Source organism: Dipodomys merriami, unplaced genomic scaffold (genome assembly GCF_024711535.1).
Source record: "Dipodomys merriami isolate MVZ:Mamm:240054 unplaced genomic scaffold, mDipMer1.0.p SCAF_25, whole genome shotgun sequence".
Lineage (NCBI taxonomy): Eukaryota > Metazoa > Chordata > Mammalia > Rodentia > Heteromyidae > Dipodomys > Dipodomys merriami.
In genome coordinates this window covers 20,415,304-20,425,896 of record NW_027203937.1, presented here as the reverse complement: position 1 = coordinate 20,425,896, position 10,593 = coordinate 20,415,304, and the positions used below count along the sequence as shown (strand labels likewise).

The window sequence follows — 10,593 nt, the reverse complement described above, 5'->3', positions numbered from 1 at the left end:
GAAAGAAGCACCATGGGCCCAGGATGGTTAGGGGGAGCAGCAGTTGATGTTTATTGGGGATCAGTATCCCTATGCCAGATCTTGGGGGCCTTGCCCCCCGAATCTCTTGCCTCAGCTTTAGTCGTCGCTGTCGAACTCCGAGGATAGACCCTGCAGCAGGGGCAGGGACATGGAGTGCCGGTCGGGGTCCCCGGGGCCCCCACCCTGGGCTCCTGGTGGGGGGCTGCGGGGACTGAAGAGCCAGTTTTCTGCCAGGGTTGGGGATAGTCACAGCTTGACTCATGCCCTGGTCTTCCTCCCTAGTCCCTCTCCCCCCGGTCCTCTGTGCTCTCCCCAACCCCGTATGAGGCCCAAGTTTCTATTTCACCCTCCCTTGGCTCCTTCACATTATCCCCTTCAGGGTCCTGTACACAACGGTGGATGCCCCCCCATTCCTGGGCTGTACTCCCCACCTCTTCTCCCTCCTCCACTTTGTCCCTCCCATCCTCATTTTCATTTCCCCTAGCAGTACCTGACAGCATCTGGGGCCCCCTCCGGAAGGGGTTTCGACCCTTGCAGGAGAATCTGGTGGGTCTGCCTTCAGGCCCTTCTTGGGGAGGTGGTGTAGGTGTAGGTGGGGCAGGGACGGGAGGGGGTACATCAGCAGCTTCAGGGATATCAGCAGGTACTGATGTGGGGGTCAGAGTCGGTACGATGCTGAGGTTGGGTTTGACCCAGTGGACCCCATGAGGCAATGGGTCTTTGTTCAGAGGCTTCTGTGGTCCCAGTACACCCTTGGGCTGCAGTGAAAACTTGAGGCAGGAAAAGGCAACAGGCAATGACCGCTGTAACCGGAGCAGCTGGGGCTCACGGGTTGTAGGCAACAACCCCAGCTGCAGCCAGGAGCAGGAGAAGACCTGGTAGATGACATAGATGCTGTGGGTGCTTCGGAGCCAGGGAAGAGTCTGCTGTAGGCTCACCTGCCCCGGTGGCAGCAACAGGAAGGCAACCTTCTTGCGCAGGCCACCCATATGTAGGCGGATCCGGCAGGGCTGCCCATCCAACAGTCGCATCTCCTCATAGGCTATCTCAGCTCGGCCATTTGGTGAGTATTCCCGAGTGCAGTGGGCAAAGGCACCCTCAGACCCTGCCTGTTCTAGAAGGCTTGGTAGTGGCCCCACGGGCTTCAGTGCCTTCCGGCCCTGCCTACCGGGCAAAGCCAGGCGGGTGTGGGCTGGGCGGGACTGTTTCACTAGAACTCCCAATAGGTCATAGCAGGTGGCATCCGACAGGAAAGGTACTGCTACTACATTGGACCCAAAACGCTCCTCGATAACCTGCAGGTGGTAGTTCATAAGTCAGGGACTCAGTTAAGATCAGGAGTTAATTTGTACCTTACTCTAGACTGGCCTTCCCACCATTTGCTGTTTAATTACATCTCTACAACATGTATCTTACACTTCCTGCTTTTCTCCCTGTTCCTTCCTATAGCAAAACTTTGAATGTCTACTATGTGTCAGAGTAGGTTAGCTACTAGGACACATGAAAGAATGAAACGTCCTTGTCCTATTTTAGCTTCATCTAATGGAGGAGACAAAAATGTATACTGTAGTCAGTTAAGTAAAATAATAGAGGACAAGGCATGAAGAAGACAAGTTATTTAAAGCCTTTATCTTTGATAGAAGACCAAAGAAGGTTTCTAGGTGGTAATACTTGAGCTTCAAAGGAATTAAACAGGTAGGAAAAGGGAGAAGGGGCAGCCAGTTTTTAAAAAAATAAAAACAACCCCGAGTTTTCAAACCACAAGAGCTACAATTAGGAACACGTAATTTTCTATACTTATATGTAAAGGTATGAAGAGGGAAAGGCACACAGGAACTCAATTATGAAAGGCTTTGTGTGCAGGCCTTTCATAAGTGATGGAATTTTATCCTGAGTACAGTGAGAAGGCACTTGAAGGGCTCTGGGCAGGAGGAGGAAAAGGACCATACAGGTATTTTAGAAAGCTGATGGTTAATAGGAAGGCTTAAAAATGTAAGAGTATAGTAATAATCTAGGCAAAACATAAGTCCCTGAACTAAAAGGGATGGTGAGACATATATATTAAGGTTTTAAAATTTGTAGAATTTGGCTTTGGAGATGTGGACCAGAATTCTTAAGGAGCATTCCTAGGTGATTAGTTACATGGATAATATCATTAGCTAAGAAAAAATACACAGAAATGGGTTTATAATGTTCATTTTTTGCCTATACACTGTGTTACCTCTTGGTATGTACTTTCCATTCTTTCTGTAGGGGATAGTTCTTATATTGAACTTGAGGCTTCATCTTTATAATATTACTTCCAATACGCTTTTAGGAATTCCAGTTCCCCTGTCTTTTGAACTTTTTTCTTGTTTTGTTGGGAGGGTGAAGAGCTTGGTAACCCACTTCTGGAGATAACTGGGAATTCAGCAAAATTATTTTTAGTGTTTGGGTGCTATGGTCTCATCTCATTCAAGGTTTCATTGGCCAGGACTTCTGGCTCTTGGTTCTTCTAGGGAGCAATGGCACACAAAATTCCATTCTTTGCATTTCTTTCTTTTTGAGCCCAGTGCTTCAAGTGATGTATTATACTCTCTAGTCCCCAAATCCCACTTATCTGTGCCCTTACTGATGGTATTGCCCATTTTCCTGGCCTTCTGGTAGAGTTCCCCCAATGGTCTTCTAAAGTAAATCTACTTTTTGTTACGTGAAGCTGTTTTGGAAGTTCTTCCCTCAAGTATTAAAATAGGGTAGCCAGCTGACGGAGTTGAGTTTGTACGGGTAAAGGCTTAAAGACTATCATCTTGTCATCTGGTTAAGAAAATAATTGGTATACTTTTCTGGCCTGCATGGAAGAATTTCCCATCACTCTTTTTCCTTTGCTTCAGTGAGATAGGAACACTTTAGTTTGGGTAGGGATACCATACTGAAGAACAGAGCTCTGAGAGGGGCTAGTTGGGCTTCTAGGAGTGAGGGCAGTACAATGCACTGGTAAGTGAGAGTTTGGGATAAAGTGTTTTGTCCCATAACAGTAACAACATAACCAGCATGCATAACCTCAGAATTCTACCCTAGGTGCTCCCTTAGTGTATAGGATCCTGAACACAGGTGACAAATGGGAATGTGTCCTGGAAATATCCTCCTACAGAAGCGTGGCATTCAAAATACACAGTGCTTATTGTCTAGGATTCTGCTAAAAGAATGAATCTCTGTCTTTGTTGGAGGCTCCTTCCTAATGTATAGACATTGCTATGAGGCTTAATAGGCTTTCCTCTTCTTTTTCTTCATCTCTTTTTAAAATTTGAGGTATAGTCTTACTGTTTAGCCCATTCTGTCCTTGAACTTGATATCATCCTGCTTTTATCTTCCTAAGTGCTGGAATTGCAGGTGTGTACTACTCCTATGCCCAGCTTTCTTTTTCTGCTTGAGAGCCCCAATGGTTATCCTAAAATAGGAATAATAGATTGTTGAGTTGTTTAGTTTTTGGCTAGGGGTGACTGTGCTATTGTCAAAGCTGCACTTGAGATTATTGTGTGCTTCTGTTGAGCTTATACTTACTTCTGTAGGCCTTTAGATTTAGGTTTGGCAGAGACAGCCTTGGTAAGTGATGGTAGGCTATCTTCCTAGATAAACTTTGGTTGCTTTAAATTATGAATGTGGGAGCTCTTGAGCCACATGAGGGGTTAGCCAAATGTTTTACAAAGTGCCCAGTAAATTGCTAATAGTTCTGGAGACAAGAAACCTGGCAATTCACAGTTGCCCTACTCCTTGAATTTCCCACATTTCCCATCCTGTACCTCTCTATCCTGATTTCCCACTGAAATAATATAGTGAGTTTTTTCATACTCAGAGATGATGTACCATTTAGTGGATGACCCTATTTACTTTTACCCTAATTGTAATTGGTCCAGTCCAGGGTGAACAAATGTGCTGCTGAAACCAGTTACTCTTGTAACTTTCTTGATTCTGCTTTTCTATCTATTGGGGTGATCCGCTTCCAAAGCACCGTCACAGGTACTTTGAGTCTGAATGGATTCTGCTTTAAGATGGTATATTCAAACCTGGAACTATACATTTTTATTTTTTTTCCCCCATGTCCTGGCTTTTGCAGGATGTTGCTTGTAGTAAGCTACTTGTTCATCCATCTATTTACTCATTAATTCATTCAGGTGTTTATCTTTTATGTACTAGCTACTACTCTCCCTGTCCCCATTTTTTGTGACTGATTCCTCCTTCCCTAGTAAGAATGTCAGTCTTCAGAAAGCCCTCTGGACCTCCTAAGTTCTCTTTAACCTAACACTTTTTCTCTGCTCTAATAAGCTCCTTACCCATTGTTTTTAAAGGAAACTACCTTACTGTTTTTTCTGTTGTGGTTAAATGGGACAGTTTGTGCTTGACACATCGCAAGCACTATTGTCTTAAAATTCCTTTTTCCTACTCACATCCTGTCCAGGTCCATCCAGATCAGACTTTACCCACCTTATCTTTGATGAGGGTCCAAGTGGTATCAGCTTCATCCAGAGTTAGCAAGTGGGGGGTACTAACCAACATGGTGTGGGGTATAGGAAGGATTGGGAAGGGCAATGACTGCTGCAGGAACCCCAAGCTGCCCAGTTAGATGAGCCCCTATGAGTTGGGTTGTGACCAGCTGCAGCATGAGGTCATAGAGGTCCTGCCAGGTGATGGAGGCCTGAGTAGGTATAGTAACTTTCCTAGCCTTCCTGCAGCCTGTGGGCCATACCTTTTTTTGTAGTGATGGAGATTGGACCCAGGTCCTTGCATATGATAGGCAAGTGCTCTACCTTTGAGCATATAGTTCCAGATCACCCCTTCCCAATTCTTCCCACTTTTCCCTTCTCTCCCTCCTCCCCTTCTCTTTCTCATTTGGCACAGTCTTACTGTGTAGCCCTAGGTTGACTCAAACTTGCAGTTTTCCTGTCTCAGTTTCGCCAGTGCTGCTGGGATGTGGTTCATATTTTTAAGTCATCTATCCATCTTGCTTTAGGGAGGAAAAGGCAGGTGTGTGTGTGTGTGTGTGTGTGTGTGTGTGTGTGTGTGTGTGTGTGTGTGTGTGTGTGTGTGTGTGTGTGTGTGTGTGTGTGTGTGTGTGTGTGTGTGTGTGTGTGTGTGTGTGTGTGTGTGTGTGTGTGTGTGTGTGTGTGTGTGTGTGTGTGTGTGTGTCTTATTTGGTGTGATTTTAAACAGGAACTTGATTGCCTCCCTGAAACAATTTGCTGTGAAGTTACCTGTAGATGACTTCTTTATAAGGGTGATTGAGGTCTTCAAGGATCTGGAAATTTGGATATGCACTTATACTGAAAACAAAGCAGTGGTTCTCCACCTTTGTCACACTTTGGAATTACCCAGGGGTTAAAAAAAAAAAATCACTGGTGCCTGTCTCTTATTTCCAAAGATTCTGATTTAATTGGTCTGGGGTGTGCCTAGCCATACTAACTTCTAAGAGCTCATGAGGAAATTTTAATGTGCAGCTTACATTGAAACCCACTTTTTAAAAACAACTTTATTTGTATGGTACTAAGCAAGTACTCTGTTACTTGAACCTGACCCCAGCCATTTTTACTCTTATGTTTTTTGAAAAGGTGGGGTTTTGTGCTTTTGCCATGGGCTGACCTCAGGCTCTGATCCTCCTACTTGGATTCCTGGGTGGCTGATATTTTGTTTTTTTTTTTTTTTTTTTGCCAGATGGATGAAACTTGAACTCAGGGTCTTGTGCTCTCATTTGTCTTTCTTACTCGCAGCTTGGACTCTACTACTTGAGCCATTCCTTGAGCTACCATTTTGCTGATTAATTGTAGATGGCATCTCATAGGTTTTTCTGTCTGAGCTGGCTTTGAACCATTGTTCTCCAGGTCTCAGCCTCATGTGAAGCTAAGATTATGGGCATCGGTCACCAGCAACTGGCATCATCTTGCTTTTTGTGATAGGCTCTTGCTAACTTTTGTCTGTGCTGGCCTTGAACCCACAGTCTTTTTCTTCTTCCAAATAGATGGGATTACAAACATGAGCCACAGTGCCCAGTGAAGCCTATTTTTAATGGGCGGATTGTAATGCAGTAAAAGCAGGCATGTGTGTAGGAGGGTGTCATGCTGAGCAGTAACTATGTGGAGAGTAAGAGTCTAATTGGAATAATGTTGCCTTAGTAACTGGTGAGAATTTTTAGGAAACCATAACATTTACTCAGGTAAATTTTAGAAAAATTTTCTTCACTCCCTGTCTTGGTCTGATTTTTGTGTAGTAGTTCTCTCCCATTGCAGCTCTTATCTATTCATTATTTCCTATATGTCTCTGGCTAGAGATCTCTGCTTTGTTTTTCTAGAGAGGAGTGGTTTTTCTCCATTCTAAACAGTCTTTTTAGGAGCCCTTTTCCCCTGTGTGGGGCCAGCTTGTAGAGCTATCTGCAAAGCTGGTTATCATCTGAATGGGGAGGTTTGAGTGTGGGCCACAGAGAAGAGTTCTACAGTGATGGGAAAGAGTGTTGTCAAGACTTTTCCAGGAGAAGGATTAATATCATACTTGTTGAGCTCTTATGTCATAAGGTCTGGATGCATTTATCTTTGATAATCCTCTTAGGAACCTCTCCAAGTAGGCACCATTATTATTTCATTAATAACTGAAGAAAAGGTTCCCAAAAGGTAATTAGTCCAAGTCATACAGTAAGTTAATAGAGGATCTAGGATTCAGATGAAAGTCTGCTTGATTCCTGCTTAAATAATGAAATTGTAATTGTTTTTGGTGAAGAGAAAAATAGACATGTTCTTTCAGCTCATTTTAGTGTGTGGCAGAAGAGGTACACATTAGATGGAAAGAACATAGTGGTTTGGTGGGAAGGAAATAGGCAGGGGAAAGAGAAGCCACAACAGAGAGATCAGAAGCCTCAAATTTCTTAAGACAAGCGAAACCAAGTTCTTTCCCTCTTGTGCCATTTAGTACTTCTTTATTTTTTATTCTTTTCATTTTTAAATGGTGCTGAGGATCCAGTCCAGTCAAAGGCCCTATGTGTGCTCGGCAACCATGCTCTACCACTGAGCTGTGACATATATATCCATACATCTCTAAGCCTGGGCCTGGGTGGTTGTCCTAATATTTATCACAGGCTAGCCTTGCACAATCTGCAGCTCAGGATGGCTTCAATCCCTCTTATTTTTGTTTTCCAAGTATGGGGAGATTTCTGGCTTGTGTCATGATATTTGGCTTAGCACAATTTTTATTTTGTCTGGCCACTATACAACTTAGTGTTGTATAGTTGCTGCCTATGTTCTTTATAGAAGGGAATTCCAAGTAAAGAAGACAAAGGTAGAAGAGAAAAACATATACAAGAACTAGAGGTAGAGGCAGTTGAAGGAGGCAAAGATACAGAAGTAGTGGGGTGAGGAGCAGAGGCAGAGAACGATGTACATGCAGACGATAGAAACCCAGAATGAAAGGGGGTGGGGGAGTAGATGAGGGAAAAGTAGATTATTGGTGAAATAAGATGTAGAGGATTTCTACAGTACTTTGGTTCATAGAGATGGACTCAGATGGAAAATAGGCTACTGATGAACTCCTCTGCCAGAAGCCCATATATCATTTTTTTTCTTGCTTTCTAATTCACATAATTTTCTAGGCTTCCTAAATTTCATATGGTCTGTGCTGACATTAAGTTTGCCTTTACTTTTGGCTCATAGAGTCTGAGACTGAATGATCCTAAAGGAAACTATTACAGCTGAGTGTGGACTGGCTGTCATCATACCTTGCTGCTGGGGTTGGCTTCTAGTGTGGCACATTCTGGGGACTCCTTGACAAAGAGGCACTGGCTACCTGTAGGATATACATTATGAAGATGATCTGACTGGGGAGCTTGTGGATAACAGATGGGGTTGTTTATCCAGAGAGCATGTGGTACTCTGCACATGGCTCTTGAGTAGTATAGAATAATGCTAACAAGACTTTAGAGGAAATGGTACTATGGCTGAAGTAGTAGAATGTTAGCCTTGAGCAAAAGGAACTCAAGGACAGCACACAGGCCTGTAATCCTAACTACTCAGGAAGCTGAAATCGAGGATCACAGTTTGAAGCCAGCCTGGGCAGAAAAGTCTCCATGAGACTCTTATCTCCAATTAACTACTCAGAGACTTGAAGTAGTGCTGTGGCTCAAGTGGTAGAGCCCCAGCCTTGAGTAAAAAGAGGCTCAGGAATAGCACCTAGACCCTGAGTTCAAGCCCCTCAACAAAGAAAAAAAAAAGAGTTTAGAGTGGTAAAGAACTCTTAATAAATCTTATCTCTCAGGTTGCAGGGATAATCATACAGATCCTTCTTCATACCTTATTTGAAACTTTTATAATTGAGAACTTGTCAGATTATAGGAAGGGAATATATTCATATATTAAGAACTACTCCAGTGGGATTCAGGGAAGTGCTCTGTAATAAACACATCAACATTTTTCTTTTTCAGTTAATGTATGGATATTTGCATTAAATGAGACAAAGACTATAAATAGGATCATAATGGCTGAAGTCAGGTTTTAGACCAAAGTTACAGAAAAAAAAACCCTGCTTATTTCTTCAGAGATTTTTTTTGAATTTTGAAATTGCAGGTAAATGAACTGTCACACAGTTAATTTTTCTCAGGCTTTTATGAGGAAGGAAAGAGTACTGGAAAAGCTTTCTAAACATATCATGTGGTAGGTATGTATTACAATCTCAATCCAGAACAAAATATGAATTTTCAACTGTGTAGTTTTGGCTTGAAGGAAGAAAGTTCTTACAATGGACAACGTACAGCTTTGGAACCAGCTACCTTGAAGTTGTGCACAACCAGTGGTTGAAGGTGCCTTAGAAGAGTCTTCCTGTGGAGGGAGGATGGTGGATGCATTGCTTATGAACATTGGCTGCCCGTGATTTCCCTTTTCATGTAAGAGGGGAAAAATGGTGTATGTATACATATGTGTGACACGAGATAATCACACAGGAATTTCTTTATATTTCTTTATAATGTTGTAATAAATATCTTACTGCATATGTGTTTGCTGACATCTCAGTTATTTTCTCAGGATACATTTATTAAAGGAGACTCATGAAGAGGACATGGACATCTTAAACATGATCCATTAGGATTAATTGTTGTCACAAGTATCCACAAAATCACTGCTTAGAGGGTTTTTTGTTTTGTTTTGTTTTTTAACTCAGAAGTCCAGAAAAAATAAAAGTCTTGAGAATGAATGAACTCCCACTTGGGTTGACTGTAGATATTTTCCTCATTCATTTGGGTTTAGTATGACCACACCTGAAAACCATGCCGATCTGGGCCATCTCTTCACTTCCTTGTCTGTAAGGATCTGGTGAGACCCTTGCATGATCCTAGACATGGCATCATGTGCTTTCTTCAGTTCTGCAACTGCCTCTTCTGTTTGGTGACCCATGGTGCTTGCTCCAACTATTTGAGCTGCATGAGCTGGGTGTTCCTGGTTCAGGTTTTCATGGCTAACACAGGTATTGACATGTGGTGATAAAGGTTTTCTTGGAGCTTGGGTCTGCCTGTGCAGACTGCATCAGACCTAATCGTGACTCTTCTGTATGAGCTTATACTCATTTTGAACTTTCTGATATGAAAGACTGTCCTACAATGCACCTTCCATTGTATAATCTTAGCTGAAAACCCAGTATTAGGTAATATCCTGACACTTCCTGTTAGCTTTCTCTATACTTTGTCAGCTACAGCAGTGTGAAATATTCCTTTTTCATCAGATGGAACCAACATGGTTGCTTACAGTGACATTGAGAGTACAGATACAGGTGCTGATGGGAATTATATTGGAGGCGTTTATATTCTTGTTCAAATTGCACAGAAAGGCAGTAGGGAAGCAGTCATTGTGATGACCTCAGGCAGGGAGGTGTTGTGGTTATCTGGGATATTAATTTTTTTCTTTTCATTTGGGACTCCATCTCAAGTGGCAGGCCTAGAGAATGATACTCTGTTCTTGTGGCTTTGGGGCGGGGGGAGGAAGTGAGGATAGGGAAAGACTGAAGATTATCTGAACAGGGGATGTTTTTAAACCCATGTTCTATTTAAATTGGTATGACAGGGCACACATGCAGAACATAGAAGATGAGTCTGTATAACACCTTGAGAACAAGCTAAAAACAGAAATCTGGCCCCAAGGTAGGGAAGGCTTTGATCCCAGACTAGGACCCAGAGGTAGTTTATCCTCTGTGGGAGTGCTAAGTCTCCACATTTGGGATTGGTAGAGGAGTTAGGCAGACACAGGTTTAAAATAATGGGCTGCATATTGTGGGGGGGGGGGAGGGAGAGGTTATTAAAGAGATTTCAGTTAGATCTTATGATCTCCACTTTAGGTTCTTTATCTTCCTAGTTTCCCTGTATGTTAATGTGTAGTTCCCTGTCTCTACCTCCTTCCAAGCAGGACACATGGCTAGGCTAAAGTCTACAGATGCCAGTGGGGGTGTCATGGAAATGTCTATTGAGTGATTATCACAGTCATATACATACAACAGAACAGACAGCATAACACACATGTAGGCTCCAAGTAAACCTTTCTCTATTCCTAGGCCCAAGTGTTATCTCTCTGTCCA

The 10,593-nt window shown here is 42.9% G+C and overlaps 1 protein-coding gene across 1 annotated transcript; it reads right to left on the bottom strand.

Annotated features, from left to right (window-relative positions):
- Window positions 1-27: 27 nt before the first annotated feature.
- CUNH11orf42 (chromosome unknown C11orf42 homolog) lies at window positions 28-4,615 on the bottom strand. Its single transcript, XM_070035183.1, has 3 exons — window positions 4,483-4,615; window positions 512-1,316; window positions 28-248 (listed from the first exon to the last, which is right to left on the bottom strand). Exons 1-3 carry the CDS (start codon window positions 4,552-4,554, stop codon window positions 118-120), a joined length of 1,008 nt encoding a protein of 335 aa, XP_069891284.1. The 5' UTR covers window positions 4,555-4,615; the 3' UTR covers window positions 28-117.
- Window positions 4,616-10,593: the final 5,978 nt, after the last annotated feature.